Source organism: Corvus moneduloides, chromosome 2 (assembly GCF_009650955.1).
Source record: "Corvus moneduloides isolate bCorMon1 chromosome 2, bCorMon1.pri, whole genome shotgun sequence".
In the NCBI taxonomy this organism is placed as follows: Eukaryota; Metazoa; Chordata; class Aves; order Passeriformes; family Corvidae; genus Corvus; species Corvus moneduloides.
This window is the reverse complement of record NC_045477.1, coordinates 17,527,424-17,550,988: the sequence shown is the minus strand read 5'-3', so window position 1 is coordinate 17,550,988 and position 23,565 is coordinate 17,527,424. Positions and strand designations below refer to the sequence as shown.

General features: G+C 63.8%; 2 protein-coding genes across 2 annotated transcripts; one reads left to right on the top strand and one right to left on the bottom strand.

Moving 5' to 3' along the window:
* Positions 1-181: 181 nt before the first annotated feature.
* INPPL1 (inositol polyphosphate phosphatase like 1) lies at positions 182-16,269 on the top strand. Its single transcript, XM_032098038.1, is given in 27 exon segments — positions 182-374; positions 5,511-5,574; positions 6,257-6,407; positions 6,492-6,837; positions 6,912-7,002; positions 7,210-7,299; positions 7,641-7,739; positions 7,925-8,075; positions 8,287-8,393; positions 8,645-8,747; positions 8,826-9,022; positions 9,384-9,501; positions 10,054-10,150; positions 10,242-10,380; positions 10,455-10,554; positions 10,638-10,726; positions 10,806-10,887; positions 10,981-11,070; positions 11,183-11,296; positions 11,409-11,497; positions 11,595-11,682; positions 11,775-11,930; positions 12,001-12,085; positions 12,466-12,615; positions 12,687-13,410; positions 13,502-13,620; positions 14,088-16,269. Coding segments are annotated over 27 exon segments (3,912 nt in total). The 5' UTR covers positions 182-192; the 3' UTR covers positions 14,179-16,269.
* A 531-nt stretch (positions 16,270-16,800) lies between these two features.
* PHOX2A (paired like homeobox 2A) lies at positions 16,801-21,785 on the bottom strand. Its single transcript, XM_032098050.1, has 3 exons — positions 21,556-21,785; positions 19,271-19,458; positions 16,801-18,318 (listed from the first exon to the last, which is right to left on the bottom strand). Exons 1-3 carry the CDS (start codon positions 21,761-21,763, stop codon positions 17,890-17,892), a joined length of 825 nt encoding a protein of 274 aa, XP_031953941.1. The 5' UTR covers positions 21,764-21,785; the 3' UTR covers positions 16,801-17,889.
* Positions 21,786-23,565: the final 1,780 nt, after the last annotated feature.

Here is a 23,565-nt window from a genome sequence, read left to right as displayed (position 1 = left end):
CGGATCTCCCCGTGCGCCCCTGGGTACTTGGTCGGTGCCCCCCTGGGGGCCCCCGGTGCCCCCAACGCCCGAAGCCCCCGCGTGTCCCCTGGATGTCCCCGTCCCCCCACCTTTCCCCGCCCCGGAGCCCGCCCCCCGGGTCCCCCCTCCCCCTCAGAGCGCGGCCCCGCGGCGCGGCCCCGGCGGCGGAGCATGGCGGGCGCGGGGGGCGCGGGGGGCGCGGGAGGGGCAGCCCCGGTGCCGGTGCCCCCCTGGTACCACCGGGACCTGAGCCGGGCGGCGGCCGAGGAGCAGCTGGCGCGGGCCGGGCGGGACGGCAGCTTCCTGGTGCGGGACAGCGAGAGCGTGGCGGGGGCCTACGCGCTCTGCCTGCTGTGAGTGGGGTGCGGGCGGGGGGGTGCCGGGGGGACACCCACGAGGTACCGGGGGGGCATAGGGGGAGATCCGGGAGCGGCCATCGGGGGTGGCTGGAGCGGGGGGGGCACCGGGAGGGGACCGGCTTGGGGCCGGGGGAGCTGTGGAGGCACGGGCAGGGTGTCGGGGGGAGGACCGGGGGCGACCCTGGGGGAGCAGCAGGGGGGAGTTTGGGGGAGCACCGGCGAGGTACCGCCGGAGCTTTGGGGGGGTCCCGGGAGAAACGGGGCGGGGGTACCGGGGGAGATCCGGGCGTAGGAGTGGAGTATTCAGGGGGGCACCGAAGAGGCCTCGGGGATGGTCCGAGGAGAGCAGGGGGTCGGGAGGGGAGCCGGGGGTGGGTCCTGGGCGAACAACGGGGAGGATCTGGAGGAGCACCAGCGAGGTACCAGGGGAGCACTGGGGCGTCGTGGCGGGGTCACTTCAGGGAATCAGGGGAGCACTGGGGTACACAGGGCGGGTGTCCAGGGAAGCACTGGCAGGGGCCCGGGAAGAACAGTGGGAGAGGAACCGAGGGCGGGAGGGAGGGCTCCAAGGGAGCACTGGCAGGGGAAGCAGTAGGGATCACTAGAACGGATCCAGGGGAGCACGCAGGGAGCTTTGGGGGGGTAGCAACACCAAGAGGGCAGCAGGCAGAGGCAGGGACCCACCTGGGGTGATGCAGCGTCCATGGGGGTCACCAGTACTGTGGGGGTTGCTAGGAATTTGGAGAACTCGGCTGATAGGAATTTGGGTACAGGGAGACTGGAGCAGCTCTGGTCAGTGGGTGCTGGCGGGGCACAGACATGAGGAGACCTGGGGGTTCAGAGGGACCTGGGCACTTCTGGGACACAGGGCATCAGGGGAATGGCACCCACTCTGGCCTGGGTGTCCCGGGAGACCAGACACCAACAGATGGGGGGGTGCTGGAGGGGCTGGGGATCTCTGGGCACTGGGGGGATACTGGGCTGGTTCCAGGGGGGCTGTGACACCCACATTGCTACCATGGGGGTCTATGAGATGGGGGGCCTGGCCCCTCCCCCACACTCTTGGGGTTCCCGAGCCTACCCATGGCACTGAGGGGCCCCAGCTCCTGCCCTCATGTGTGGGGGTCCGCAACTTAGGGAGGGGGGACAGCTTTGTGCCCTTGAGTTGTGCCATGGGACTCCATGGCTCTCAGCTTGTGCCAGGTCTTGTGTGAGTGTTGACAGCCCTGGGGGTCCTGAAGTGCCTTTGCCTGGTGGTGCATCCCAGCACCCCACCATACCTGGGGCCTCTGGCAGCTCAGTGTGCTGGTGACATTCCATGTGCTGGGGTGCTCCTGGGGAGCTCCCAGGGCATGCCACTGGCTTTGCTTGAGGCTGGCTACCTGTGCCAGCACCTGGACCTTGATGTGGTTGTGGAGTGGTGGTAAGGGCACATCAACTCAAAGCTTTTCTGTGCCCTGAGAGCCTGTGGGAGAACTGGGAGTGCACTGTGAGCTGGCCTGCCCTGGCCTGGGGTTGCTGTGTGCTGGTGCCACATGCAGGCGTCAGGCATTCAGTCTGCATGGTGGCATGGTTGTTCTTGTCCGTGGACAGTGGCAAATACAGTTTCCCAGCCACGTGGGCACAGCATGGCTCTGGGCACTGGCTCCCCACCACAAAGCTGGGCTGGCGAGCAGCAGCGGGCACAGCACTGGGAGAGCACGCGATTCTGGCACCTAATGGTGCCATGGGGCAGGAGGTCATTGTGGCACCAGTGTGGGTGACAGGGGGCTGCAGAGAGCATGGTGGTGCAGGTGCCTGGGTAAGGGGTGTCTCTCATTGATCCCCCGCGGGATCACTGCCTGGCGAGGAGGCCATGGATGCCACATGGCTGGGCTGTGGGATGGGACCACGCAGCATGGCAAAACCCGTCATGGGGATGTCAAGTTGAGAGGCTGCACTCCAATAAGGACTATTGGGAGTCCCTGGTAGTGTGATCGCACCAGGCACCCCCATTGCCAGTGAGTGGGTGGACAGGGCTGTGGGGCCATTGGCCCCGGCTATTGCTGGAGCCCTAAAAATAGCTGCAGGGTCAGGAGGAGGAAAGGGAACTGCAGCGGGATCCCGGCAGCGTCGGCTTCCTTTAACCCTCCCGCCGGTGCATCATGGCCTCACCGGGCTGGATGTGGCAAACCAGGCCCTCTCACTGTGCCCTCACATGCCACACCATGGCACACTGGGGTGTCTCACCGTGGCATACCGGGGTGTCTCACTTGTGGCCTCACTGTGGCATATTGGGGCATCACTGGAACCCACAGTGCTGTGGCAGTGGCACCACAGGGCATGCTGACATTGCCGGTTGGTGAGCAGTGCCAGCGGGGACAGTCCTGGTGTGGTGTCCCACAGGAGCATGGGGGCTGGAGCCTTCATCCTGGCTCACTGCCAGTTCATGGGGACACCAGTGCCAGGGTGCTGCCAGTGGGCATATGGTGTCCCCCTCGGCACAGTGCCCACACCTCCCTCTTGGTGGAGTAGGGTGGTAGGTGCCCCTCTGTGCGCCACAGGGCACTGGGGACATGGGGGTGCCTGCTGTGCTGTGGCAGGGTGCTGGCTGTGCGTCAGAGCTGACAGGGGAGTCCCGTTGCTCCCGCATAAAGGCTCTTTGTGTCCAAGCCCGGTGCTCTCTGGCCCCCCCGTCATGGCTCACCAAAATAGCAGCCACCAATGGTGCGGGACTAGGCAGCCAGGGGGGCCCTGTGCTGGGTGTCCCTCCAGCCCCCTGTTGGTTATCCATAGGGAACCCCTTGTCCTCCCCCACAGCTGAGGTTCCTTCTAGGGGTCCTGCTCCTTCCCCCTCCAATTTGGAGTTCTACATACTGGTGCTGTGCTGGTGCTGTGCTTGCACCCCCCATCGCACCTCCACTGGTGTTCCTGCTATGGAACATTAGGACTTCCCACAGAGACCCCTTATGCTACCTTCATTTGGGGCTGTCTCTTTGTGCCCCCCCATCCTACCAGCTGGGATTCTCCCACAGACTCCTTTGAGCTGGGAGCTCCTGATGCCCTTACCCAGCCCAGCGGGGTTTTCCATATAGGCCCCCCATAGTGGATTCCCATTCAGCTACCCTACCGCTTGGAGGGTTCCCTGTGGTCCCACCCCCCAGTGACCTCTGACTGGGCGTGGGGCACCTGGGAAGACCCCAACGGTGCTGGGGTGGGTCATACCTGCAGAGGAGGGAGGAAAAATGGGGTACCTGGCACTGCAGGGGGTGTGGTAGCACCAGGGGACCTGGTGCTGTTGGGTGGTGGCAGGGTAACCAGAACTGTGGGGTGACACCAGGGGACCTGACACTGTGGGGTAGGATGTAGGGGCATGGCACCCTGTCCAGGCACAGCATGGGGGGAGGGATGCTGCCTTGTCCCAGTCCTCCAGCCCTGTGTCAAGGTGCCACCGGGCCAGGGGGCACAGCAGCCGAGTGGACCAGTGGCTCTGGTGTGGTGACAGCCACCTCGATGCTCATGGTGACCTCTGTGGCCACAGGCCAGCTGAGAAGCCACCATCCCTGCTGACAGCACTGGAGTGGGGAGGTCTGGCAGTGCCGAGGCTCCCTGTCTCCTGGAGTCCCTGAGATGGGGATGGGTCCCAATCCTGCTTCTTGCAGCCCCTGATGTTGTCACCCCATCTCTTAGCGCTGCCCGTCACCCCTGCCCCGGGATCACGTCCCTGGTTCCTGTCAGCTTCCACTGGAAAATAAATTGTTTCCTGGCGTCCTGGCTGCCAGGTCCTGCCTGCTCCTGCCAGCTCCTGCCTGTGTGTCACGTTCCACTGTGGGGAACTGCGGAGACTTCTTTTAAAAATGGATGGTCGGGATGAAATTAAGCCAAATGAAGCAAACGTTGTATCTGAAAAACCGTTTATTGGTAACAAAAAGGAGAAGGAAAAGGAGTTGCCCAAACAAAAGAGGGCTAGAACAGACAGAAAAGAAGAAAGGAAAATGGAAAAGGAATAGGGGAGAGGGGAGAGAGAGAGAGAGAGGACAGAGAGGAAAAGAGGGTGTTACCCCCAGCGAGGCAGGGCAGTGCTGTCGGTGTCCAGGCGGCGGGGGGTGTGCACGCTGCCTGCCGGTGGCCGGGCTGGCTCTTAGCGGGCCTGCGCGGCTCCCGGCGGGGCGCGGCTCCCGCGGCGACGGCGCCGGACACGCGGTGAGTGGGCACTGGGGACGGGAGGAGCAGGACCCCGGGCAGGGTCATGGCGACCGGCTGGATCGGGGCGGCAGGGCGGGCAGTGATCGGCGCGGCAGGGCTGGAAGCAGGCAGCCCAGGCAAGGACGCGGGGCGAAGTGGCAAGGCGGCGGTCAGGCACACAGGAAGGCAGGACAGGTGTGGGAGCGAGCCAGCGAGGGCAGGAGAGCCAGAAGGCAGGCGGAGGCTATGGCAAAGGAGGGAGTGAGCGGGAGCAGCGAGCAGGAGCAAGACCCAGCGAGCTGTGACGCAGTCGGTTTTTATACCCCTCTGGCCCTTCCCAAAGTCCACCCGAGGACAGGGAACCAACCTTTCTTTGCCGTCTGTTGGCAGAGACCTTTTCGTGACCTGATTGGAGAAGCCCCTCCACAGTATCTCCTGCTGCCTGCCTCATGGGAGGTGTTGCCAGGCGAAGTCCTCCCAGAGACCAAGGCTTCTTCTAGCTGCCTCCTGCACGTGGCACATGTGCACCTCTCCTCCACATGCCTCCGACAGCCATTGTTGAGGCATAACTAAAACTGAATTGGCTCCTCACACTGCGCCTGCCAGCTCCTGCCTGTGCTGTGAGCTGGGGACAGTGCCTCTGGCGCAGACAGGCAGTGTGGCCAGGGCAGCAATGGTGGGGTCAGAGCAAGTGGGGGAGTCCCTCTGGGACTCTCAGCACCTATCCAGGACTCCCGGTACCCATCCTGCAAGCATTTTCCCGTCGGTTTTCCATGGGTTTCCCTGTCAGCTCCTTGCATGCCATGGGGGATAGCGGTATTGGAGCTCCTCATTGTGAGTGCTGGTGAAGTAGGGGTCTGGCTGGACGAGTACTGGGCATCCCTTTGGGGCTGGTGGGGGCCATGCAGGCAGGTGGGGGGATGCCACCCAACCCCCAGCACCCTGATGCCCTCCCTGCTGCCACAGGTTCCAGAAACACGTCCACACCTACCGCATCCTGCCGGACGAGGAGGATTTCCTGGCTGTGCAGGTGGGCAGCGCAGGCATGGGACACCCTGTGGCTCACGGGCAGTGGGGGTCTCCAGCTCAGCAGTGCTCAGTGTTGACCTCATGCCGTGAGTTTGCCTGTCTCTCTGGCTGTGCTGGGCTCAGCCCTGGCCCAGTGCCACATGCGTGCCCGACTGTGCCGGATGGCTTGGCTGTGCTCGTCTTGGCTGGCTGTGGCACCGGGTATTTTTAGAGCAACAGAACCCTCTTTGTGCTGGCCAGGCGGGCAGGAAAAGCTGCTCCTGGGAGGGAGGAGGCCAAGGGATGGCTGCTGCCTGCACCCTGCCAGCCCACCTACCAGCCCTGCAGGCTCCATTGCACCAGGGCCTGCTCTCCACCGGGAGGCTGTGGGGTCAGCCCCCCATCCTGCATGGGGGCCCCTGCATGGAGGGGTTCCTGCACGGTGGCATCTCTGTGTGGGAGGATATCTTCATGGGAGTCTCTGCATGAGGGGGTCCCTGTGTGGGCGTCTCTTCATGGGAACATCCCTGCATGGTGGCAGCTCTGCATGAGGGGATCCTTGCAAGGTGTTATCCCTGCCTGGGGGTCCCTGCATGGTGGCATCCCTGGGTGGTGGGTTCCCTGCTTGGTGGTGTCTCCACCTGGGGGGTCCAGTGATGCTGGCTGCAGGCACTGATGGCCCCAGTGTCTCCACGTCCCCGCAGACGTCACAGGGGGTGCAGGTCCGGCGCTTCAAGACGCTCAGCGAGCTGATTGCCCTGTACCTGCAGCCCAACCAGGGGCTGGTCTGCACCCTGCTCTTCCCTGTCGAGAGGGAGAAAGAGAAGGAGACCGCGGAGGACAGGGACTACTCCGGTATGGCAGGGTGACATGGGCGGGTGAATAGCGTCCTGAGGCCCCTGGGGTGGTGGTGACTGGCCCCTTATTGCCCCGTTGCAGATGGAGAGGATGATAAGCCGCCGTTGCCACCGCGCTCCGGCTCCACCAGTTTCTCTGGCAGCTCGGCGGGGCTCAGCCCCACTGGCCTGGGACCATCTGTGCCGGAGGGGCCAGTGGAGAGGTGAGGGTCTGTCTGTCTCCTGCCTGTGCCCTCTCTGTCCCCTGCTCCTCCCTGCTGGCTCTTACCCCCTGAGTGCTTTGTCTGTAGCACCAATGGGCTCAGCAGCATCTCCCACGAGTACCTGAAGGGCAGCTACACCCTGGACCTGGAGGCGGTGAAGGGAGGGGCTAACAGCCTCCCCCACCTCAACAAAACCCTCGTCACCTCCTGCAAACGGCTGCACAGGTGGGTGCTGGACGCTGGGGCAGATGGAGGGACAGCTGTGCCACCCACTGAGCTGGCTCCTCTTGCCCCTCCAGTGAGGTGGACAAGGTGTTGGCAGGGCTGGAGATCCTCTCCAAGGTGTTTGACCAGCAGAGCTCCCCCATGGTCTCCAAGATCCTGCAGCAGGTGAGGGGAGTATGGGGACACAGCAGTGGCAACCCCCCACCATGGTCTGCACCCACAGACCCCACCATGGGTGGTGGGAAAGCCTGTGGAGAAATACCCAGCATCCTACCCCATCCCAGGGACCCTGCCGCTTGGGGTGGGGAGGGAGGATCTGTGGTGGTGTGGGGTTCACATCCCAGTGCTGGGGTGACCTGCTGGGGGTTCCAGACAGCAGGGCAGAGCGGAGAGCAGGAGCTGGAGAGCCTGGTGCTGAAACTCTCTGTGCTGAAAGATTTCCTGTCCTCCATCGAGAAGAAGGTGAGGCTGGGGATGCAGGAGTGGATGGCCTGATGAGGGTGTCCTGAGGGGTCTGGATGAACTGGAGGGGCTGTGGGGCTGAGGGCACTGGTGGGACTGGGGCAGCTGACAGGGATTGCTAGGCTGGTGGAGCTGGGGGTCTGGAGATGGGCTTGTGGGATTGAGGCACCAGAGGGACTGGGGAGGGCCAGTGGAGCTGGTGCTGGTAGAGCTGAGGGGGCCATTGGTGCCCTGTGGACTGTGAGGGCTGGCGGGGCTTGGAACATTGGTGGGACTGGAGGGGTTGGTGGAGCTGGGGGGACTGGTGAACTCTTGGCTGACCCTGCTGGGGGCTCTGGCAGGCACTGAAAGCCCTGCAGGAGATGAGCTCGGCCACCCCCGCCACCAACCCCCAGCCCCTGTCCCGCAAGGCCAAGAGCATCCCAGTGCAGACATTTGAGGTGAGCCCTACCCTACCCTCTGCCCTGCCCAGTTTTGGAGTTTTGAGGGGATTTCGGCATCAGCTGAGTGCCTCTGGTGTGACACTGAGGGCACAGACTCCTAGGTGTCTCTGGGGGAGGTCAGATGCCAGATTGGGTGCTGGGGTCTCCCCTGTGTCCTCCCTCATCCCAGTGTCCCCTGGCAGGTGAAGCTGGATATCACCCTGGGAGACCTGACCAAGATTGGGAAGTCACAGAAGTACACGCTGAGCGTGGATGTGGAGGGGGGGAAGCTAGTGGTGCTGAAGAAGCAGAAGGACTCCCAGGAGGACTGGAACACCTTCACCCATGACAAGAGTGAGTGGGGAGGCATCTGGGGGGCCCCAGCACGCGTGGAACTGCCTTTGTGCAGGGGAGCATCCCTGTGGGGCTCGGTGGGCTGGAATCTGGGGGATTTCCTCATGCCGGGGGTGTTCCCATCCTGGGGGTCCCCCAAAGCATGGACTGGGGGGGTTGCAGCACCCAGCTGGCACCCAGCACCCTCCCAGTTCTTGCCACTCCTTGCCAGTCCGGCAGCTGATCAAGTCGCAGCGGGTGCAGAACAAACTGGGCATCGTTTTTGAGAAGGAAAAGGATAAAACGCAACGGAAAGACTTCGTTTTTGTCAGTGCCCGGGTGGGTAATGCTCAGCTGGGGGTAGCAGGGGACAAGGGGTCCCTTGTGGGGATGGGGTGGGGCAGGATCTAACCCCTGGGCCCTGGTAAGGCTTGGGGACAGGCGCTGGGTACTGGTGTCTGATGGCTGGGTGATGTCCCTGAGGCAATCCTCCATGCCCTGAAGATGCCAAGTTTGGCTGAGCCAAAGCAGGGGGGCTGGAGAGGGTTGTGGGTGGCCCCTCTGCCCCCCCTCACTGCCCCCTCCTGCAGAAGCGCGAGGCCTTTTGCCAGCTCCTGCAGCTGATGAAGAACAAGCATTCTCACCAGGATGAGCCTGACATGATCTCTGTCTTCATTGGCACCTGGAACATGGGTGAGCGGGGTCGGGGGCGGCCCACGGTGGGGTGTCAAGGCCCTGGGGTCCCCCCTAACTGTGCTGTACCCCCTGCAGGCAGCGTTCCCCCCCCGAAGAACATCACTTCGTGGATCACCTCCAAGGGGTTGGGCAAGACCCTGGATGAGGTGACAATGGCCATACCGCATGACATCTACGTCTTCGGCACCCAGGAGAATTCCCTGGGGGACAAGGAGTGGGTGGACTTTCTGCGCACTGTCCTCAAGGACTTCACAGAGGTTGAATACCGCCCGGTAAGAACCAGGGGGTCCAGGGGACCCTGGGGGCTGTGGGTGCAGGCACCGGTGGGTGGTGGAGGTGTGTGATGCTCAGTGTCCCGGGGTTCGCTGTGCTCTGGCTCTGTGACACTGGCTGTTTGGGGGTGCTCTCGTGGTGCTGGGTGGCTGTGGGTGCTCCAGGTCTGCTGACACCAGGTATTTTGGGGTGCTCTCCTGGTGCTGGGTAGCTGTGGATACTGGTTGATGGTGGTGGGATTCCCTGGGGAACAGCCTTTGGTGGGAGAGGCTGGGATGAAGCAGTAATGAGCATCCACTGTGGATGCACCAGAGGCCCCAGCACATGCTGGCAGGGGGCTGAGGGTGCTGGCACCCACAGGTGGCCATGCAGTCCCTGTGGAACATCAAGGTGGTGGTGCTGGTGAAGCCAGAGCATGAGAACCGCATCAGCCACGTCAGCACCTCCAGCGTCAAGACAGGGATCGCCAACACCTTGGGTAGGGGCACAGCAGGGCCTAGAGGGACACAGGGAGTGTGCACTGCACTGGGGGGGTCCTGGGGTATCTGCCTCGTGGGGGGGTTCTGTTGTTGCATGTGTTGCATGAGGAGGAGTCTCAGCATGTGTACCTTGCATGATGAGGAGTCCTGGTATGTGGGCATTGCATGGGGAGGGGTCCCAGTGTGTGTGTTGCACAAGGAGGGGTCTTGTTGATGCACAGGGAGGGGTCCCAGAGCATGTGTGTTGCATGAGGAGGGGTTTGTGTGTGTGTCTCACGAGGAGGGCTTTATGTGCAGCGCACAGGGAAGGCTCTGGGAACGTTTGTGTTGCATGAGGAGGCTGTGCATGAGTGTGCTTGACACGAGGGGGACTCTGGGGGGCTGTGTTTCGTGAGGAAGGCTCTGGGTGTGTGCCAGGCTGCACGTGCTCGTGCTGGCTGGCCAGGTGGGGACTGTGCCCCATCACCGCGACCTGGAGCCAGCTGGGTGCCCATCCTTGAGGGAGGATCAGGGGTTGCCTGATCCCATCCCATGTCCCCATTTCCTCACAGGGAACAAAGGCGCTGTGGGTGTCTCCTTCATGTTCAATGGCACCTCCTTTGGCTTTGTCAACTGCCACCTGACCTCCGGCAATGAGAAGACTGCACGGTGAGCACCCCCACCCTGGGCTGGGCCAGGAGAGGGCTGTTGCCCCTGTCCCCATGTCTGTGATACGCTATCCCTGTGTCCTGTGCTTCAGGAGGAACCAGAACTACCTGGACATCCTGCGCCTGCTCTCACTGGGGGATAAGCAGCTGAGCTCCTTTGACATCTCCCTTCGCTTCACCCACCTCTTCTGGTTCGGGGACCTCAATTACCGCCTAGACATGGACATCCAGGTCTGGGAAAGGGGGTGGGGGTGGGGGTGTCAGGGTCTCCTTCCCAGCCCAGTGCCAGCCCCTCTGTCCTGCAGGAGATCCTCAACTACATCAGCCGCAAGGAGCTGGAGCCGCTGCTGAAGGTGGACCAGCTCAACCTGGAGAAGGAGAAGCACAAAGTGTTCCTGCGCTTCGGTGAGGACTAGGGGGGCTCCAAGACGGTCTGGGGGTGCAGCCCCTGCTGTTGGGACTGTCCTGACCCACTGCTGTCCCTGCAGGTGAGGAGGAGATCACCTTCCCCCCAACATACCGCTATGAGCGAGGCTCCCGGGACACCTATGTCTGGCACAAGCAGAAGCCCACGGGGGTAGGTGCTGGGGCAGGGGGAGTCAGGGGAGTGGAGGACACCCCAATCTGAACCCCCACCCGCTCCCCCCCCCCGCCAGGTGCGTACCAACGTGCCATCCTGGTGCGACCGCATCCTCTGGAAGTCTTACCCTGAGACTCACGTCAACTGCAATGCTTACGGTGAGCAGTGTTACCACCCCCAGCACCCTCCTCCCTGTTCTGGGGACAGTCCCCCTTCCATCCTGACTGCTTCCCCATCTGCACTGGCTGCAGGGTGCACAGATGACATTGTCACCAGTGACCACTCGCCCGTCTTCGGCTCCTTTGAAGTGGGAGTGACATCCCAGTTCGTTTCCAAGAAAGGTGCCTATGCCCATGGGGATACTTTGCTGTCCCCCCACCCCTCCATGGTCCAACCTCTCCCTCTAAGTGGGGAGGTCCCAGGGGGATTCCAATGCCTTGCTTCTCCATGGAGGGCTTTCCAAGTCCTCAGAGCAGGCATACATCGAGTTTGAGAGCATAGAGGCCATTGTGAAGACATCCAGTCGTACCAAGTTTTTCATCGAGTTCTATTCTACTTGCCTGGAAGGTGAGAGCTGGGATAGCAGTGGGAGGTCCCAAAGGGCTTGAGAGGGGTCCCAGGAAGCTCATGGGGTCCTGGGAGGCTGATGTGGTGATGCCATCTCCCTCTACCACCACAGAGTTCAAGAAGAGCTTCGAGAACGACAGCCAGAGCAGTGACAACATCAACTTCCTCAAGGTGCAGTGGTCTTCCCGGCAGCTGCCCACGGTGAGGAGGGGCTGGGGGCTGACAGGGTGGGTGCTGGGGAAAGCTGCAGGCAGGGAGACCCCCACTCAGTGCCAGCACCCCATCCCCTTGGCCACAGCTGAAGCCCATCCTCTCCGAGATTGAGTACCTGCAGGACCAGCACCTCCTGCTCACTGTCAAATCCCTTGACGGTTACGAGTCCTACGGTGAGTGTCCACTCCAGCACCCCCTAGCATTGCCCCATCACCAGGGGGTCTGTGGGGTACAGACGCCCAACTTCCCCCACTGTCACCCCTAGGGGAGTGTGTCATTGCCCTGAAGTCGATGATTGGCAGCACAGCGCAGCAGTTCCTCACCTACCTGTCCCACCGCGGTGAGGAGACAGGCAACATCCGTGGCTCCATGAAGGTCCGGGTACCCACGGAGCGCCTGGGCACCCGCGAGAGGCTCTATGGTGAGGACCCCTCACCCTAGGGGGGATGGTGGGGACAGGACTCCACTGCTGAGCCCCTGTCCCCTGGCAGAGTGGATCAGCGTCGATAAGGATGAGACGACAGCCAGCAAAGGGAAGGTGCCGCCAGGTGCCAGGGCCACCCAGGACTATGCCAAGTATGGGGGACAGGGCTCGGCAGGGTGGGGGGCACCGGTTCCTATGGGCCAGGAGGTCTCAGGGATTCACCTGAGCACAGGTACTGCTCAGAGCATTCCTCTGGGTTGGTGTGTGGGATGTGACTGGGGACAGTCCAGGTGTCACTTCTGTGCCATACAGGGCAGGGATGGGGCTCTCAGCCTCCGAATGTGGCGCTGGCTGTGTTTTGGTGACTGAACCCTGTGCTGAAGGGCTGAGCCCCATCCTGGGCATCTGAGCCCTGACTTGGGCTGCTGAGACTCATTCCACGGGGTCTGAACCTTGTCCTGGGTGTCCTCAGGGTCTGAACCCATTGCGGAGGTTCAAGCCCCATGGGCCACCCAACACCTCCTGTTGCCAGGTCTGCAGGGCGGAAGCCCACCAGTGCTGAGCCCCCCACCACCACTCTGGCAAAGCTCCCAGAGGAGCCTGAGAAGAGCAGCACTGCAGCAGCACCGCGGCCCCCTGCCGCACACCGCGGCCCCCCCAGGGATGAGGCTACCCCAAGCCGGTGAGGGAGTATGGGCAGGGCTAGGGAGGGGGAGCGGTCTGGGGGTGCCATGCTCACCCCTGTGCCCGCAGGTCCAAGGCGGAGGCAGTGCCAGAGCTGTCAGGGGGTCCCCTGAAGAACAGCTTCAACAACCCAGCATACTACGTGCTGGAGGGCGTCCCCCACCAGCTGCTGGTGCCAGGGGACCCTGGCAAGCCCCCCAAGGCCAAGGTGCAGCTGGCAGTGCCGGAGCGCTGCCGGTGCCCCTCGGCAAGCCGGGGTGGTGAGAGTGATGAGGAAGAGGACCTTGGCACCCTCAACCTGCCGCCGCCGGATTTTCCCCCGCCGCCACTGCCGCGGGAGCTGGAGCTCCCCCCAAACACCTTCTTTGGCATCCCCAAGGAGCTGCCAGTGTCCACTGGGTGTGAGGACCCCAAATCCCACCCTCCTGCCTTTGGAGAGGCTCCCCTACCCAAGCTGCACCCCCGGCCACCCCCAGCCGCCAGGGCTGGATTTGGGATGGAGGGGGCTGGTGGGACGCCTGTTACCGGGGGGCTGCCTGCAGTTGGGGGCCTGCCCACTCCCGGGGGGCTGCCAGGAGGGCTGCTGGATGACCGTTCCTGCTCCGTGCTGCAGATGGCCAAGACGCTGAGTGAGGTGGACTACGGGGGTGGGAAGGGGAGAGTGGTCCCCCCACCGCCACTGCTGGCCAAGGGGGGGCTGCCTCCCCGTTGCCTGCACCCCGACTATGGCCGCCCCCTTGCCTTCCCTCCCCACTCCATCCAGGAGAGCATCCAGGAGGACCTTGCTGAGGAGGTGGGTGATAACAGGGTGGGCAGGGGTCCTCAGCACCTCAGCTGGGGCTCCCTTTTGGGGGCCCCATGGTGCTGAGGCTGTTGGGGTGCAGGCGCTGGGCCGTGGTGTGGGCGCCGTGCCCGGTGTGGGCGAGTGGCTGCGGGCGCTGGGGCTGGAGCGGTACGAGGAGGGGCTGGTGCGCAATGGCTGGGATGACCTGGAGTTCCTCAGGTGAGCAGCCCCCCAAAACGGCGGGGAGGGACCCCCACCCACTCCCACCACCAGCCTGGCCGACCTAGCGGGTCTGTGTCTTCCCCAGGGTGTCAGTGATGCCTGGGTTCTGCGGAGGTCCATGGGGGTGCTGCCCTTGATGGTCCCCACTGTCCCTGGGGGTTCCCCACTACCCGCTGAGGGTCCCTGCTTCCCCTGGAGGTCCCAACTGCCCCCAAAGGTTCTGTGCTGCCCTGAGGGGGGCCCCATTGCTCTCAGGGGTCCCAGCTGCCCCAAGGTGCCCTTTGTCTCTGGGGATCCCCACTGCCCCCTGAGGGTCACAAAACGCCACAGCAGGGACAGGATGGAGCCTGAGGGGGCACCCAGCAACCCAAGTGGGGGCTCTTAACACCCCCAGGTGGGGACCCCACCCGAGGCTGGGGTGCCCCTCGGGGGCAGAGAGCCCCACATTTGTGTCTCATTCCCAGTGATATCACAGAGGAGGACCTGGAGGAGGCTGGAGTGCTGGAGCCTGGCCACAAGCGCGTCCTTCTGGAGAGCCTCCAGCTCCGCAAGTAGCTGCCACCGCACGTCCAGCATCCCGTGCATCCCATGGCCCAGCATCCCAAACCCTGCAGCCATGCATCCCAGACCTTGCAGTCCTGTGTCCTGCGGCCCAGCATCCTGCGTCCCACAGATGCACACATCCTGGATCCCGTGGCTGTGCATTCTGCATCCTGCTGCCACATATCCCGGACCCTGTGGCCCAGCATCCTGCAGCCGTGCATCCCGGATCCTGCGGCTGTGCATCCCAGATCCCTCAGATCCTGTGGCCGTGTGTCCGCTGCCCAGTATCCTGCGGCCACATATCCTGGGCCCCATGGATATGCATCCCAGATCCTGCAGCCGTGCATCCTGCAGCTGAGGATCCTTCATCCCACAGTCCGACATCCTGCATACATTCATCCCACCATCACCAGCAGCCAGTGGAAGCCCCCGGACCTCCACAGCCCACCCCCCACCCTGGATGTGGGGTAATGGCATGGGAAGGGGGCATGGGGGGACAGCAGGGTGGTGGGTCCTGGTCAGATAATTTCACATGAGGGTTCCTACAGGGTGCCCTCATATTTAAGTTATTTTTTATTTATTGGGAGAAGGGATAGGGGAGGGGGTGTTTGAGGGTAACCCTGGGATCCTGGCTCCCCCCATGGCCCTTCACAGCTAGAAGGAGGAGGCTCTGAGCAAAGTCGTGTCTCAACCCAAGTGCCTTCATGATGCCTGGGATGGGATGGGATGGGATGGGATGGGATGGGATGGGATGGGATAGCTCAGCCTGCCGCCATGGACAACACTAGTCAGAGCTCAGGGTCCCCATCCCCACCTCTAAGGATCTTGTTCCCACCCTGAACATCCCATCCCCACTGTGAGGGTTCCTGTCTCCACCCTGGGCATCCCTGTCCCCACCCCAGGGCACCTATCCCCCCGAGGGTCCCTGTTCCCAACGTGGATGTCTCACTCCCACCCTGGAAGGTGGCACCAGGGGGTGCCTGTCACCATCCCTGGGGGTCCCATCCCCCTGCTGTAGGTCCCTGTCCCAATTCCGTAGGATCCTGTCCCCACCCTGCACATTCTCTTTGCACATCAGGAGTTCTACCCTCACCCTGATGATCCCCATCCCTACCCTGGATGTGCTGTCCCCATCCCTGGGAGTTCCTGTCCTCACCCCATAGGTCCCTGCCCCTACCTCCAGGGGTTCCATCTCCAGCCCAGGTGTCCCTGTCCCCACCACAGGGGTCCCTGTCGCCAGTCCTGGGAGTCCCATCCCCACCATGGGGATGGGACCTGCCCTAGGGGTGCCTGTCCCACATCCCTGAGGGTCCTGTTCCCACCCTGGGGGTCCTGTCCCCACCTTGGGGGTGCTGCTCCCATCCCCAGGGGTCCCATCACCACCCTGAGGGTCCATCCCACCCAGAGGTTCTGTCCCCAGGGCTCCTATCTTCCCCATACTGGGGATTCCGTCCTCACCTGGGTGGGTGTTGTCCCCACCCCCGGGGTCCCTGTCCCCACCACAGGGGTCCCATTCCTGTGTGGTGGGGTCCCCATCCCCACTCTGGGAGTGCCTGTCCCTGTGCTGGGAGTCCCATCCCCAGCCCAGGAATCCTGCCAGAGCAGAGCCAGATCAGTGCCTTCCCCCAGAGCCCACCCCACACCACCAGTGCCTCCGGGGCATACCCCCACTCCCACCCAGTTTGCCCATTAGGTACTTGCTGGGTCCATCCCCCCGGGGTTTGTGTTGCCCTTGGGGGCAGCAGGGCTGGCAGCCGGGTCCCCTTGTGGGTGCTCAGCCCCAGCCTTGCCAAGTGTCCTTCTGGGAGGGCCCCCAGGGTGGGGGTCCCCAGGACAGGGGTCCTCCCACCGTGCCTTCCCCACTGGGATGCCCCCCCCCAGGCTCTCCCTGTCCCCAGGGGGGATGGGGGGGATGCTACCCCACACCCCACATCCCCCCACTCCGGCTGAGATGAAGGATGGGCCAGGCCCCCCTGGCATCCCCCAGCGTCCCCCCTCTGTTTGTAACTGGGGTGTTCGGTGTGAACTTCCCCCACTAAACCCCCATCTTGTTGTGCCCAGTGTTTGGTAAATCTGGAGTGATTTTTGTCATGTTTCTTGCAATGGGTGTGATGGAGCTCTCAGTGTGGGGAGGCGAGGAAGGGTCTGGGGAGGGGGGCAAGATGGGGAACCAGGGTGAAGAACTGCGTCCCAGCATGATCTGTGACCCTCCCAAGCTGGCTGTACTGGTCCCAGCAAGGTGGGGACCAGGTCCTTTGTCTCCTTGCCCACCTTGTGTACCTCAGACTGCTCCCCCAATAGCCTCGCATGCTTCTTGTCCCCATCCCAATGCCCCCAAGACCTTGTTCATCATCACCGCCCAAAAGGTCCTTAGAGGCCAGGGGCCTGTGTGGGGCATCCCTCTCCTCACCCCACTTGAGGGCGTTTCCCATGGGGTGCCCCCTCACCTTCCTGCAGCTGCTTGGGGTCTTCAAGTGGGGAGCAGCCAAAATAATCCCTAAGGTGCTGGGGGTCTGTGGCATCACCTGGGGGGTTCTGGTGGGTTTCAGAGGGTTTAGGGGTGGGGACTATGCAGCACCCCCACCCCTGCAGCCCTAGGTGGGGGTGGGGTGCAGCAAGGGCTGAGGGCCAGCAGCAGCGTCAATAAATTAAGTTTAATTTGGATTGGTGGCATTTGCAAATGTGGGTAATAAATTACAGAATGGTTAAAAAACAAAAAACAGTGGGGAACCCACCTCGGGGGGGACTGGGAGGGATACAGGGGGAACAGGGACACGTGGGTGGGCTGCCAGCATCCTCACCATGAAGCCCACCAGCATGGCAGCACCAGTGTAGTGGGTGGCTGGGCACGAGGGGCCCACCAGCACCACCGCCCCTCGGGGACCCTTTGGGCGGGGATGGGCGGGGGGGTCCCAGCTGCACCCGAGCTCCCGCCAGCCTGCTGCTGGCAAGGGGTCGTGGCTACTCCGAGACATCCCACTGGCTGCTCCGGGTGGTCCATCTCACAACAGCCCCCTCAAGGAGGCCACCTCACCCCCAGCAGTTTTGGTGCCCCGTCCCCATTGGCAATGCCTGCAGCAATGCAGGTGAGTGCTGAACCTCCCAGCCCTGCGTTTACTCCCCAAAGTCTTCGGGGGGGGAAAGGGGTGGGGGGGTGTGTCTTCTTCCCGCCGGGGTGCTGCTGGGGGGGAATCCATGTCAGCAGGCAGGATCTGGTGGAAATCAACTCCTCCCCACCCCAAGGGGCGTCTCCGTGCCGGACTCCCCGGCACTGCGCACCCCGTGGCCCCCAGAGCCCCCCCATAAAGTGCTTCCTCGCCCCCAGCCCAGCGGCACAGCCCATTGAGGGGGGGGGGTCTCCTGGGGCGATGCTGGAGCACCCGCAGTGCTGTGGGGAGCCCCGCATCTACCCCCAAACCTGGAGTGCGCCGGAAGCCCCCAAACCCGAAGGCTCTGCCAGGGGCACGCTGTCTGAGCGTGGGGGTGGTGCCCCCCGCCTGGCACCCCATGGTCCCGCAGCACCCATCGGTGGCGGTGGGAGCTGCCCCCACTCCGGGTCCGTCCCATCAGCGCAGGGTCCGGGAGGTGGCGGGGGCGGTCCCTGCTCCCTCTCCCCGTTTGCTGAAGCATCGTGGCTGGGTCCGTGGTGGGGGCGGTGGGTGGAGGGTGCAGGGTGGGGGCCGAAGGGGGGTTGGGGGGCAGCTGGATCCGGCGATTCAGCGATCAGAAGAGGTTTGTCTTGATGCCGTTTGGTTTCCGATGGAAGGAGGAGAGGACGCCGGAGAAGGGTCCCGGCACAGCCTCGGTGGGCTGCCAGGCCTTCAGCAGCTCGGCCGTGTTGGGGGCACCGCTGCCGCCCCCCACCCCTGCCCAGAGGGGTGCCTTGAGGGGCTGGGGGGCATGGCCGGGTCCCAGGGGTGCCCCCGCGCCAGGGCTGGGGCTCAGGCTGCCGCCGGGGCTGCCGATGGCAGCAGCGGGCAGGGACGCCGTGCTGTCTGGAGTCGGGCTGCAGTTGGATTCCTTGGATTCGTCGTCTTCTGAGGAGGAGCGCGGCTCCGACTTCTTCCCGGTGCTGCCGGTGCCACTGGCACCCTTGGCATTGGCCGCACGCTCCTGCTTGCGGAATTTGGCCCGACGGTTCTGGAACCACACCTGGAGGGGATGGAGGGGATGGGAGCACCCCTTGCCATGGTCCCTGGGAGCCCTCCCAGGCTCCGGGGTCCCCCCCACAACCCTCCATTCCCTCGGGGGAAATGTCTTCCACATCACCAGAGGGATCCATGTATCCACAATAATGTGGATTTGTGAGGTCGACGCCGGGCACAGGCGTGTGCTCTGGTGTTTGGCAGAGGAGGGAAATGGGGAGAGGACATCCTCACACTGCACCCACACCTGCACCTCGCGGGGTCAGAGCCCACCCCCACAGCCTGCACCCCCCAGATCCCCATGGTGCCAACAGTGGGGTCTGCTTCACTCACCATTCCCCCTGGGAGGGAGGGGGCCAAGACCCCCACTCCTGTGGGTCCCTACATTCCTATGGGGACAGGTGTTCTGACAAAGGGGGTGTCTGCACCCACCGAGGGGGGTCTGCAGCCATAAAGGGGGGTCTGCACTGACACAGGGGGGGATCCCACACAGAAGGACCCCACAGAGAGGGTTCTCCTTTGACACAGGGTGTCTGCACTCACAAAGGAGAATCTGCACCTACACGGGGTGTCTGCATCCCACAAGAGAAATCTGCACTGATGCAGGGGACATCTGCACCCACAAAGGGCCACTCTCTGTCCTCCATGGACTCTCACCAACCTCAAGGTGTTTGGGACTGGACTAAATCATTGATGACAGTGACAGTGCTGTGGCATGAACCAATGCCTGCACACTACTGGGAGCCAGGCTGTCCCCCGAGCTCCCAGCAGAGCAGGGCTGTGTCGACAGTATGTCCCCTGACTGCGCTGGTGCCAAGGCCGAGTCCCTTCCTGTGCCCCCTCCCAATGCAGGGAGCAGAGCAGCAGCGTCCCATGGTCAGGATCCCCGCTCTGGTGGGATCAGAGCCCCGCACCTCCATCCCCAACCCCCCACCCCCTCCTCCCTCCCCGGAGCTGACCTGCACCCGGGCCTCGGTGAGGTCGATCTTGAGGGCCAGCTCCTCGCGGGTGTAGATGTCGGGGTAGTGGGTCTCGGCAAACACCCTCTCCAGCTCCTTCAGCTGGGAGCTGGTGAATGTTGTCCGGATCCGCCGCTGCTTCCGCTTCTCGTTGATCCCCGACGGGTCCGAGAAGAATTTGTAGGGAACTGGGAGAGAAACGGGAAGTCAGTGCGGCCGGTACAGCGGGAGGGCTGTGGTGGACACTGGGGCACACTGGGCAGGGGGCATCAGGCAGGGATGGACCAGGAAGGGATGGACTCGGAAGAAAGGGACCAGGAAAGGATGCACCAGGCATGAGACACTAGGCAGAGATGGGTCGGGCAGGTATGAATTGAGCAGGGATGAACCGGGAAGGGATGGACTGGGAACGGGTGGACTGGGAACGGATGGACTGGGCAGGCGACACTGGCCAGGGATAGACGAATCGGGGAGGATGAACTGGGTAGGGGTGAACTGAGAAGAGATGCACCGGGAAGGGAAAGACGGGGCAGGGATGGATCGGGCAGGGATGAGTTGAGCAGGGATGAATTGAGAAGGGATGAATTGGGAAGGAATGGACTGGGAAGGGATGAATGGGAAGGGATGGACCGGGCAGGTGACACTGGCCAGGGATAGATGAACCGGGGAGGATTAACTCGGCAGTGGTGAACTGGGAAGGAATGCACAGCTCAAGGATGGACTGAACAGGGATGGATCGGGCACAGATGAACCGGGAAGGGATGGACTGGGAAGGGACGGACTGGGCAGGGGACACTGGCCAGGAATAAATGAACCGGGGAGGATTAACTGGGTAGGGGGGAACTTGAGAAGGGATGCACCGAGAAGAGAAGGACGGGGCAGGGAAGGATTGGGCAAGGATCGCCTGGGAAGAAACAGACCGGGAATAAACGGGTAGGGGATGCACTGGGCAGAGGAACCGGCCAAGGACAGATGAATCAGGAAGGATGAACTGGGCTGGGGTGAACTGAAAAGGGGTGAACCGGGCAGGATGAATCAGGGGATGGACCGGGCAGGATGAACCGGGCAGGATGAACCGGGCAGGGCGGGTAGAACGAAGGCAGGGCTGGATCGCTGCCCCCGCTGCGCCTCCGGTCCCTTTCGTTCGTTGCCGGCGGGACGCGGGGCCTCGGGGCAGGAGCGGGGCTGGGGGGGCAATGCGGTGCCGGCACGGATGGGGCCGCCGGTACCAATCGGCGGCTCCTTCGTTGTCGGCGCAACCACAGGCAGCGCCTCGGCGGTGGCAACGAATGCGGAGCGGGGAGCGGGGTCCCAGCGGCGAGGACCTTCCCCCAGCCCCGTTCTGGGGCCACCACCGCTCCAGGGATCCCCGGCGATCCGCGGCCGTGCTTGGGAGGGTTCATCCCCACCGGCGGAGGCGAGCAGGGAGACGCGGGACAGGGGGCGGTGGGGACCGAGCCAGGCAGGGCCAGCCTGGGCTGCGGGCACCGGCAGCACCGGGAACCGGCGGGACCGAGCACCAACAATGCCAGGAATCGGTAGCACCGGGAATCGATGTCATGGGGAACTGACGGCACCGAGGACCGACAGCAGCCGTTACCGACGGCATCGAGCCTGAGGGTGCCGAGCACCGGCGGCAACGGGAACGGGCAGCACCGGGCACTAGTGGCAGCGTGCACTCATGGTACCGAGAGCCGACAGTACCGGGACCTTGCAGGAACGGGCACTGGCGGCACCGAGAACAGACGGTTCCGGGAATAGGCGGCATCGAGCACTAACGGTGTCGGGCACTGGGGGCACCGGGAACCGATGATATCGGTCGCCAACGGTACCTGGAATCGATGGCTACGAATCCTGACAGTGCCGGGTACCAGCGGCACCGGGAGCCGATGGTATCGGGCACCGACAGCACCAAGCATTGACGGTACTGGGCAACAACGGTACCGGGAATTGGTGGGATCGGGCACCGGCGCTACCGGGAACCGGCAGTAATGGGCACCGTCGGCATCGAGTCCTGCAGTACAGGGCAGCGGCGGCTCCGGGAACCGACAGTATCGGGCACCGACGGCACCGAGCACTGACGGACGGTACGGGAGACCGACGGCTCCGGCAACCGATGGCACCGAGCCCTGACATCGACGGCAGCCGCCGGTCCCGAGCCCCGGCAGCTCGGGTCCCCGCCAGTTCCGATCCCTGCCAGCCCCGACGGCGCGGCCGCTCCCTCACGCCCGTCCAGGGAACCGGGGGATGTCCCTGGTGGCTCCCGGCGGGTCCCTCTCCCTTACCTGCCGAGTAGGGCGAGGGCTGGTGGTCGCGGAGGGCGCCCAGGGCGCAGCTGGCGGAGGCGAGGGGGGCGCAGGCGGGCGCGGGCCCGAAGCCCCCCCGCATGGGGCTGTACTGGAAGGAGCCCGCCTGGCTGCAGGGGCTGAACTCGTAGCTCGCCTCCATGGCGGCCACGCAGGACTCGTAGGAGTTGAGGTAGGAGTAGTCCATGGCGAGTCCGGTGCGGCCCCGGCTGCCGCCCGCCCGTCCCCGCCGCCTCCTGCCCGCCGGGCCCCCGCCCGCCCCCGCCGCCGCCGCCGCCCCGGCCCGTTAATATACCGGCGGGGGGAGCGCGGACAAAGGCTGCGCTCGCCGGGGGCTTTTGCATGACAATATCTCCCGGGGACGGCGGGAGCGGGCGGAGCCGACACCCCCCCTCCCCGCAGCCCCCCGCCCCCCTTAACCCTTCGTGGGCGCACGCACCCCCCACCTCGGGCCGACTCCGGCAGCCGCCACTTCGGGGCGGGGAGGGGGAGCGGCCCCTGGGCACCCCCCGGAGCAGCACTCGGCAGGCCCGCTCTGGGACCAGCGCTCGGACCTTCCCCCCGTGTCCCCATCCGTCTGTTTCATCCCTGTCCCCAACGCCATCACCATCCTATCCCCATCCCCATTCCCATCCCCATCCCATCCCAGTCCTGTCCCTGTCCCCATCCCACTCCCGTCTCTGTCCCCATCCCATGTCATTCCATCCCACATGCATCTCCATCCTGATCCCTATCTCCATCCCTGTCGCCATGCCATGCCTCTGGGACTGAGCATCCCAGGGGCAGGAGGGCAGCAACGCCACCAGACCCCATCCCTGGGTGTCCTCCACTGTCCCCGCGTGCATGCGGAGAGCAGGAGGCTTTGGAGGGGTACTCAGTCCCACCCCTCTCTCCTAGAGGGGCTCTGGCCTTTGCAATCCCACTCCCCAATTTTCAGCCCGGATGAATTTCAAAGCACCCCATCCCCCCAGCCCCCTGCAGGGACCAAGGAAAAGGCTTTCGCCCCTTTCAGCGGCACCAGAGGGGGATGCGGGGAGGGGGGATGCGGGAGGATTTGGGGAGGATTTGGCGGGATTTGGGACATTTTCAAGACAAACACTTTCACCAAAGAGGATTTAGAAGTCTAATTGTGTCCAATGAAGGGCTTTGGGCCCCCCAGGAGGCCGGGGGGGCGGGGGAAGAACGAACTCTGGCTGCGTCCTGTGGGATCGGTTCGAACCTGTCCTGCCCCATGTCCTGCCCTTTATCCAACTCCGCACCCTGTCCCACCTTCTACCCTATATTCTGTCCCATCTCCTGTCCTAACCTGTGTCCTTCCCCATTTTCTGCTGTGCATCCTGCCCCGTGTCTTGCCCTGTGTTTTATCCCATATCCTGTCTTGTGTCCTGCCCCACATCTTGCCCCATGTCCTGCCGTGTCTCTTGGCCCGTGTCCTGCCATCTGTCCTGCCCTATGGCCTGCCCCATGCCCATCCCGCATTTTGCCCCACGTCTCAAGCCACAAAGGGTCCTGCTCTCTCCTGGACTCCGTTCCCTGGGAACAGCCCCCCCCGCCCCTGGCTGGTCATCTCTGTCTCCGCTCCCCCGCCCGAGCCCCCGGTGGGTGCTGGTGGTGCCTCCCCCCCCGCGCCCACCCCAGCTGCGCGGCCGAGCGGACAGGTTGCTAAACAAGTTAATTCGATCAGGGCGTGGGGCTGGCGCGGAGCGAGGCCCCACTGTCGGGCTGCTGGAGCTGTGAAAAGTTAATTCAATTAAGTTTTCCCTCTAAACTAATTAGGCAGCAATCTGCCACGCAAGGAGCTGCTGGTGCTACCCAGAGCCGGGGGGAGCCGGGAGGGCGAGGAGGAGGAGAGAGATGCAGGGGGGAGAGCAGAGGGAGGGGAACGCGGAGGGGAGTGGGACGAGGGGTACGGCCAGGGAACTGTCCTGCATCCCCGCGGCTCCCGTGGGATGTGGATGTGGGTGATCCCTGCGGATTGTGGTGGATGAA

Coding starts and splice junctions, on each gene's coding strand:
- PHOX2A (XM_032098050.1), bottom strand. CDS start 21,763: ATGGACTACTCCTACCTCAACTCCTACGAGTCCTGCGTGGCCGCCATG. Junction 19,459..21,555: donor GCCCTCGCCCTACTCGGCAG/GTAAGGGAGAGG, acceptor TTTCTCTCCCAG/TTCCCTACAAATTCTTCTCG. Junction 18,319..19,270: donor TCACCGAGGCCCGGGTGCAG/GTCAGCTCCGGG, acceptor CATCCCCTCCAG/GTGTGGTTCCAGAACCGTCG.